This window comes from Muntiacus reevesi, chromosome 2 (assembly GCF_963930625.1).
Source record: "Muntiacus reevesi chromosome 2, mMunRee1.1, whole genome shotgun sequence".
NCBI lineage: Eukaryota > Metazoa > Chordata > Mammalia > Artiodactyla > Cervidae > Muntiacus > Muntiacus reevesi.
This window is the reverse complement of record NC_089250.1, coordinates 205771315-205780233: the sequence shown is the minus strand read 5'-3', so window position 1 is coordinate 205780233 and position 8919 is coordinate 205771315. Positions and strand designations below refer to the sequence as shown.

Sequence of the window (8919 nt, the reverse complement as noted above, 5' to 3'; positions counted from 1 at the left end):
CCGATGCTGGAGAAAGGGTGTCACCTTTAGTGAGTCTAAGCGGCTTCATGAAAGTGCATCTAATGGATGCCACTTGTCTCCTCAATCTGGGTCTGTGATGAAGGGAAGGGTTCTGGAATGTTCTCCGTTGTCGACAGCATTTCAAAAAGCACAAGCCAGGGTTTGAGCGGGAGTCCTGAGCCTGGCACATCCATAGTAAGCACTCAATAAATGTATGTCATGATCAGCTCCTGTTTATACTCTTAACTGGGGTTTATTCAGCATTCACTGCCCTGAGCTGGGAGGGAGGCAGTGTCACTGCCCAGGCATGTGACCAGTGTTCAGGCCAGAGACGGCAAACATGTTAGTTTTGGTCTTCAGTGTGTGTTTGTGTGTGTGTGTAAACTATTGAACCAACTTTGTGTGTATATGTGTGTACACGTGTGCACACTCGTGCAGCTTGAGGGATCTTAGTTCCCTGACCAGGGATTGAACCCATGCCCTCAGCAGGGAAAGCAGGAAGTCCTAATCATTGGACCGCCAGGGAATCCCCATGAGCCAACATTTAAATCGGGAGATTTCACATCACAATCTAGATTTCTGGTTTGGCATTTGGGGAGAGGGGAGAGGATCAGAAAATTCAGCAACACTGGTTCTCTCCAGCAACAGCTATTGACAGGGCCAGGTAATGGCTGCCTGGGATATGGACAGTCCACACTGCTTCGTGCTGTATCCCTGAATCAGTGTGTTTCATTTTTATTGCCTGACTGCTACAGAAATGCATTTGGGGGTGACCATCCCCACCCTACACTTTCATGAGTGACCAAGACTCTTCATGCAGTGGAGGCAGTTTCCCTTTTCTGTCACCCCTTGCCCCCTCCCTCAGTCATTTTTTCTCCTCTTCCCTCCTCCCCTGAATCCTCTGTCTCCCCATCTGAGATATCACCCTCCAATACTGAAACTCCTTTCCGTATCTGTGAGGGAGTAGGGACAGAGCTTACAGATTCGGCAAGGCAAGGCAAACCAGTGTGCCTCGGTCAGAGGGCAAGTATTGGATCCTGTGAGCCTCCGGGGGGGAATCGCCCCTGGCAGACATCCCTGGAAGGGCTATTTTGGGAAGCAAGCGAGTGTGGAGACACCCAGTGGGCTCAGAGGGAGGGGGAGTCAGTAATACCATTTCCCCTGGGCTGGCTCTGCTTCTGCTTAGTTCTGGACATGAACCTGGACTCCATCCAGTTCTGTCTCTGATCTCATTCAGTCCTGGGACCCGGGTTCCTCCTCTGAGCCTGATGAGTGGTACAGAGGCTGGTGCTAAGTATTGGGTGTGCCATAGGCTGGCATCTAGAGTCCCGCCCACCTAGAAGCTTAACAGTGGCTGGCAAGTGCTTTGGACGTGCACTGGGGATGGGGGAACAGTACTGCAGCCCCAAGCCACAACCCCTCCCTCCTCCCTTTGCTAGTCACACTCCGAGAGGACAGGAACTCCATGTCTGCTCAGTCCCCGCATCCCACGTGGGACAGAGGCAGATCACTTTTAGGAAAGGCCGTTCACTGCCCGGGTGATTTGTTGATTCTCTTCCGTAGGATTCAGGATACCCTGGCCCTGTCTCTTATTTCCTCCCAGTTCAAAATGCTAACATCGCTCTATATTCCTAAATAATGTATATTTTCTGAAAACAAGGACATTATCAAAGTCAGGAAATTATCGATGCTCCAGTACTATCATCTAATGAACGGACTTTATTACACCAGTGATTCCAGTAACAGACTGTATAGCAAATGAAACAAAAGCGCGCGATTGGGACGCCCAGGAGAGCGAGTCCTGGCCAAGGTGATCTGGCTTAACGTGGTGCGGTGACATCTAAAAATCTCTCGCTTGAGGAAGGACCGCTCCTAGCCGTTTCCTCTCACATTCTAATTAGGGACTGGGTAGCCGTTCTTTGCTCGGACCGTTTCTGCCCGTCTTGGGAAGGTTGGGGGACAGGTGGGGCGGTTTGGGGGGAGGTGCTAAGCAAGCAGGGCGGTCGTAGATGGAGCGCCGCCTGCCGGAGGCTGAGTAAGGATGCCCGAGACCCTCCTCATCCGGGTCTCGGGGTCTTGGGGGCTAGGGGGTCAACGCACCTCCTTTTCTCAGGGCAGCTTGCGGGGACTACATTTCCCAGCAGGCCCGGCGGAGGCTGCGGGCCTGGGCGAGTTGGCGGCGTCCCTCGCAGCCTTCGCAGCTGGCTCCCCTCTGGATTCTGCCGTCGGGAGTGGGGCCCCCTTGCCACGCAGCGGGTGGCTTTCCTTGAGCTGGGGTCTGGCCCTTTCCGGAGTGGGGGCGAGCAACCCTGGCTCGTTGCACCCTCGGGTGTCATGCAGGAGACACGTGGGTGCGGGGTCTCCGTGGTTAAGAGCTGGCGAAGGGCAGCCGCCCGGGCAGCCGCCTCTTCCCAGAGCAGGGCGTGGGGGGTGGGGTGGGGGGTGCGATTCTGAACACTCTCCTCCGCGGAGCTCCGTTGATGCGGCGCGCCGCCGTGAGCCCCGAAAGCACATGGGTGTTATCATGGGCGGGACGAGAACCTCTACGGCCCTTCTCAGCTTTCCACCCTCCATTCTCTTCCTGGAGTCTCGTTATTCCATTAGCTCCTCTCCCAGTAGTCACTCAAGCAACTCCAGCTCCACCCGCCTTAGAACGGGGCATCTACTACTGTTCCTAAGGTCTCCAGCCGGGTGCCGCCTTCACCCACCACACCCCTCACACCGACCTAAACACCCGCCTTCCGTCAGGATCTGCTCTCTCAAGTTTCCACAAGGCCACTGGGTACCCCCAGCCGGGAGACAGCCATTTAGACTTAGATGGTTTGGTGAAGTTCAATTTTATCATCATGTGACATTGAATCCAGCTACTGAGAGCTGTGCATACCCGAGTTCAGGACCGTGATCTTAGTTTATTAATACCCTTGGACCCGTGGCTCAGACGGGAAGCACTGTAGTGAGGACAAACAGATACTCCTTTAGTTCAAAGGTTCTCAACCTTATGTGTGTGTTAGTCGCTCAGTTGTGTCCGGTTCTTTGCGACCCCATGGTCTCCCGCCAGGCTCCCCTGTCCATGGGATTTCCCAGGCAAGAATATTGGAGTGGGTTACCATTTCCTTCTTCAGGGGATCTTCTCCACCCAGGGATCGAACACAGTCTCTGCACTGTGGGCAGATTCTTTATGGTCTGGGCCACCTGTATGTCATTGTGATTACTCCCGGGTGCAATGTACGCAAGAGAATTTTGCAAAACTTCTGGGTAATTCTATTGTGCAGTCAGGGTTGAGACCTGCTTTATCTGCTAGGGCAGATGGGTGGGGCCTGGGATGGCCAGAAGCACTGGGCCAGGCACCTCCAGCTGGGAGCAGCCTCCACCCTTTATCCCAGTGTGGATCACAAATCACTGTTCACATTTTGTATGTGTCCCAGGCTGTGCAAAAAGGAAGCTCTGCCCTGTAGTAAGAAACATATTTTACAGCCTAATGTAAGGCAATTGGGAGAAAGACCAAGTAGGAAACAAACTAATCCCAGCAAGGGGGAAAGAAAGCCTGGGCTAGATGGGGAATGTAATGAGTTCGTCAAAAAGTTCAATCAGGTTTTTCCGTAAGCTGGTATGGAAAAACCTGAAAGATCTTTTGGCCAACCCAATAGGAGGAGACAGCTATGATAGTCACAGAGTAATGGATTAAGGTGGCTAACTAGATCAAAGTTCTTGTGAACTTGTGACACTTTTAATTGTCAGAAGAGCTGACTGCGCTGGCTATGTCCCTGCTGACTCAGGAGCATTCTCAGCGCTTCTGAGCTTTACCTAGGGCTCCCAAGACCATGAACCGGCTAGGGTCGTCATGCTTGGCTCAGGCTCAAGACATGAGCAAATTGAACTGCAGCCATTCATAGTTTTATAAGAACTTCTCCCTTATGAAGACCAAAGGCCCTTGCCTACATGGGGCATCAGTTATGCTCCTGATGATGATTCCTATGTTGAGATTCAAAAAATAAGCTCTGTGCATAGTGTGAAGATGCTCATTCCAGCATTTTCTATAGTAGTGACATATTCCAATAATAAAAGAGATGAATAAAATGTGGTCTTTTAAATAAAAGAATTGTATGTAGCCATTGAAATATCATGATGAAAGAATATGAATGAGCCAGAAAATGTTCACGAGTTAAAAAAAATTGTGCGCAAGGACTTTCCTGGTGGGGAAGATTCTGTGCTCCCAATGCAGAGGACTCAGGTTTGACCCCTAGATCAGAAAACTAGATCCCGCATACAGCAAGGAAGATTGAAGATTCCTAGGGTTGCTACTAAGACCTGGTACAGCTGAGTTAAAAATAAAAGGAGTGCACGTATTCTTTTTGGAAAGCAAACTTAGGCTCATCTTTTGCTTGGAGTAGTTTTCTCTTGTTCAGTAGCTAATCTGTGATTGTAGAGTAGTCTAAATATGCAGGTGTGTTGGCAAAGCCTGAATAAACATGATAGAGGTATTAGTGCTAAACGTGCTGAAGAAAATGTGAAGGTATTAGTGTTAGAATTGGTGGAATTATGGACAAAAGGGAGTGTCTATTTCAAAATTGTCCTAATGAGACAGGCATTTGTAACAGAGGAATTAGGAGGGAACTCTCTTGACACCAGACCCTTTGGGTCCCGGTTCTGCCATTTATCATATGAATGATCCACTGGCAAGCTTAAGACCTTTCAGTGCCTCAGTTTATTCATCTGTAAAATGGGATAGCCTCTCTCTCGGTTAATTGTCAGAACAGCCCCTGGTCCATAGTAAGTACTCTGTAAGTGCTAACTATTTTATTATTTTAAAAAATACATATTTATCTATTTGGCTGGGCTGAGTCTTAGTTGCGGGACATGGGATCTTTGATCTTTGTTGCACTTGTGGTATGTGTGGTATATATATATATATATATTTAGCTGTGGCATATGTAATCTTTATTTGCAGCACACGAACTCTTAGTTGTGGCATGTGGCATTTAGATCTCTCACTCTGCATTGAGCCCCTGCCCCTTGCATGGGAAACGTGAAGTCTTAGCCATTGGACCACTATGGAAGTCCCGAGGTCTAACATTATTTTGAGATTGAAAAGGAACAACTTCTCTCTGGTCCTTCAAACTTCACAGTTTACAAAAGGATTTAGAGAGGTGGTAGGCAAAGATAAGTTACTGAAAACCATAACTTCTTGGTATGGACAAGCATAATATTAAATGATGTCTCAACATCAGTGGTAAATGACTTCCCTTGTGTTTCATAAAAATTATTTGTTGGTTTTCCTAACAATGTACTGTTAGCATAAAAAAAAGTCCAGGTAGCTAGTGAGAATTCAGACTCACAGAAATGCCTCATAGCATTGCCCATCGCATTTCCAGGCTTACTGCCTGAGTCCTTGATTCCTCTTTCTCCCATAGCTCTGCACCACATCATTTTCCTTTTATTTATTTATTTTTTTGGCTTCACTGGGTCTTCATTGTGGTGCCTGAGCTTTCTCTAATTGCAGTGCTCAGGGACTTCTCTAGTGGTGAGGTGTGGGCTTAGCTGCCCCACAGCATGTGGGGTCTTAGTTCTCCAACCAGGGATTGAACCCATGTGCCCTGCATTGGAAGGCAGATTCTTGGCCACCAGGGAAGTTCCCATCCTTTTTGTTCTTCTCAGGGAAGATTTCTCAAGCCCATCATTTCCTTGCTGTTGCCAGTACTACTACTTTAAGTGCCTATTGTTGTCATCACCTGCCTGGATTATTGCAAAAGACCCCTCATCAGCCTCCCCTGCGTCTAGTCGGTGCATTCTGGTTCATCATCTGTATAATCCACCAGTGACAGCGCTCCCTTAAACCCCAGGCTCCAACATCAAATCAGATGTCACTCCCCTGCTTCAAAGCATCTGTGCCTAAGCCCCACCCCCAGTGTGGCCTGCACAAGAGTCAAATGCTCCAACACGGACGTCATAGATTCTCACCCTAGCTTTGCCCCACCTCTGCAGCTTTACTGGTTATGGCCTTTCACACCTCCATGCTTTTGTACTTATTTTGACTTCCCAGAATGCCCTTCCCCCTTTTCTATCACCTAAAGTCCTAATTATATGAGCCCCAGCTCCACTGAAAGTTTTCTCAAACTCTATCACATTCGATGTGGTGTCTGCTTCAGTGGCATTAGGAATCATCATGACATCAGGTCACTTGTCTGACTCCCCCAGAGTCTCTGGCCTAGCGTGTGACACAGTAGGCGCTCAATAAATGTTAACTGAATCAAGGAATCACTTCTGGTTGCTCAGGGGGTTTTTTTGCTAAGACTCAGGTTCTTTCTCTCTTTTTAATTGGCTGCACTGGGTCTTAGTTGTGGCAGGCAGGATCTGTTTCGCTGTGGCACGTGAACTCTCAGTTGTGTCATGTGGAATCTAGCTCCCCAGTCGGGGCTCAAACTCAAGCCCCCTGCACTGGGAGCTCACAGTCTTAGCCACTGGACCACCAGGGAAGTCCCCAAACTCGGGTTCTTTTATCCTTGTTTTCTTTCCAAAGTGGGCACTCTTGGAAAGTTAACCAAAGTGACCATACCCAATTTAAGCCTTCCCAGTCACTTTGCCTGCCAGTCAATGAGATCATGGTTATTTCTATAGCAATAACATAGAAAAGCAACTAAAAATGCTTTTTATTTGGGTCCAGTGCCTTTCCCCCACACAACTGTGTTTAGTCGCTCAGTCGTGTCTGACTCTTAGTGACCCTTTGGACTGTAGCCCACTGGGCTCCTCTGTCCATGGGATTTTTTAGGCAAGAATACTGGAGTGGATTGCCTTCTCCTCCAGGGGAAATTCCCAACCCAGGGATCAAACCCACGTCTCCAATGTCATCTGGACTGCAGGCAAGTTCTTTACTCACTGGGCCATCCAGGAAGCTCAGCATCTGTAGTAATGGTGCCCCTGCTGCTGCTAAGTCGCTTCAGTCGTGTCCGACTCTGTGCGCAGCCCACCAGGCTCCCCGTCCCTGGGATTCTCCAGGCAAGAATACTGGAGTGGGTTGCATTTCCTTCTCCAATGCATGAAAGTGAAAAGTGAAAGTGAAGTCGCTCAGTCGTGTCCGACTCTTAGCGACCCCATGGACTGCAGCCTACCAGGCGCCTCCGTCCATGGGATTTTCCAGGCAAGAGTACTGGAGTGGGTTGCCATTGCCTTCTCTGTCTGTAGTAATGAGATTATCACAAACTGCCAGGATGGTCTCGTCAGTTTCTGCAGTAGGTGTACTTGAGCATGTGCGCCACAAGAGGGCGACAACAGCAGAGCTGCTAGCAGCCCTTGGACCGTTGGCCAAGCAACAGACAGGAAAGCTCTTAGTGGGATCTTCCAGAGTGAGACTAAGGGATGGGAATCCCCAGGGAATTGTTTGGTGATGACCAGCAAAACTCTGAGGGGAGAGAGAGGCACCTAGGACCTTTTCGGGTAAAAATACTCCTCTTCATTTTTGTTTTTACCAAGAGCCATAATCTTGAGTAGGGAGGGGGTTTAAGAGTTGGACTGCATGTGGACAAAGAAATCAAGTAACTGTAACTGAAATAGGGCCCCGTCTTCTCAGTAGCAATTCCAAAGTCCAACTGGGAAAAAGCGACTGTAGGAAGAATTCCGTTATGGCTCAGTGAGGGCCCCAGAATAAGTTAGCAATATTATATATAACATCTAACTGTTCAACAAGTTACTAAAACTTCATCTGTTACTTAAACTTCACTGAGATCATTTAAGGTACAAATTATTACACAGTATACACCTGAAAAAAACTGAGATTCAAAAGGACACTTCATTCATTCTCCAAATATTTATTAAAGGCCTACTGTGTGCCAATCACTGGGTCTAGAGTATTCAGCAAAATTAATTCCCTCCAACTATAAAAAGAAGGGCATATTGTACTTTAAATGGCCCCTTACCAAAATGAGAGGCACAGTAGAGCAAGCTGCCTGCAGAGAAAGACCTCTTGCCAGTCAGGCCTCGTTTTAAATATAGAAACCCCCTAAAAATAGCCGCCCATGCAAGGGACTCAACAGGTGATTGGCAGGAACAGAGGGGAGGGGAACTGAGGCCTCGCTGAAGGAGAAGGAAAGGACAGTGGCCTTGTCCCCAGCTTCTGCCACCGGCATGGCTTTGCCTCTGAGGTCCGTGAGTCGGGGCTTGGCCAGTGCGGCCAAGGGAGACCATGGCGGGACAGGAGGTGAGTGCAGCTGGGGCCTGACCCTGTGGCTTCCTGACCTTGTCCCTCGGTTCCCCCCACCCCCTGCCCCTGGGGCCTTCCAGGTCCAGGCCTCCCCCTATCTCTCTCTCACCCCTGCCTTCCTCCCGCACCCTCCGCTGCAGCCCGCACCTGGCGCTTCCTGACCTTCGGGCTGGCGCTCCCAAGCGTGGCCCTCTGCACCCTCAACTCCTGGCTCCACTCCGGCCACCGCGACCGCCCGGCGTTCATCCCCTACCATCACCTCCGGATTCGCACCAAGGTACACCGACCCCTTGCGGACGCGCGCAGGCGGCTGAGCCAGGGGATGGGGGACCCCCAGACTGACATCTCGTTCCCCTTCCCTCTCTCTCCACAGCCCTTCTCCTGGGGAGATGGCAACCACACTTTTTTCCACAATCCCCGGGTCAACCCTCTGCCCACGGGTTATGAAAAGCCTTGAGGCTTGGCTGATGCCCCCAGACACAATAAAATTGTGGAAGCTGTGTGTCCGCGGCTCCTTGGGGACCACGGGGCGGGGTGGGACTGGTTTGAGCTGGGCGCATGCACACAGTGCAGTGGGTGCTCCACGTGCTGTTCCCAAGATCCTGACTCCCGAGGGATTCGAGAGAGCATCCTTGATGGACAGGTAGGAGACAGCCCCTGCCCTTTCACCTATTCCTAATTAGGGCTCTAGGTTGTAAAAGGCTTTCACATACACTGATTTCTCA

At 49.8% G+C, this 8919-nt stretch overlaps 1 protein-coding gene across 1 annotated transcript; it reads left to right on the top strand.

Moving 5' to 3' along the window:
• Nucleotides 1-8030: 8030 nt before the first annotated feature.
• COX6A2 (cytochrome c oxidase subunit 6A2) lies at nt 8031-8696 on the top strand. Its single transcript, XM_065924726.1, has 3 exons — nt 8031-8191; nt 8335-8471; nt 8568-8696. Exons 1-3 carry the CDS (start codon nt 8119-8121, stop codon nt 8649-8651), a joined length of 294 nt encoding a protein of 97 aa, XP_065780798.1. The 5' UTR covers nt 8031-8118; the 3' UTR covers nt 8652-8696.
• Nucleotides 8697-8919: the final 223 nt, after the last annotated feature.

Excerpts from the sequence above, each read along its gene's own strand:
- COX6A2 (XM_065924726.1), top strand. The coding sequence starts at position 8,119 with ATGGCTTTGCCTCTGAGGTCCGTGAGTCGGGGCTTGGCCAGTGCGGCC. Across the intron at positions 8,192-8,334 it reads AGACCATGGCGGGACAGGAG|CCCGCACCTGGCGCTTCCTG; the intron begins GTGAGTGCAGCT and ends CCTCCGCTGCAG. Across the intron at positions 8,472-8,567 it reads ACCTCCGGATTCGCACCAAG|CCCTTCTCCTGGGGAGATGG; the intron begins GTACACCGACCC and ends CTCTCTCCACAG.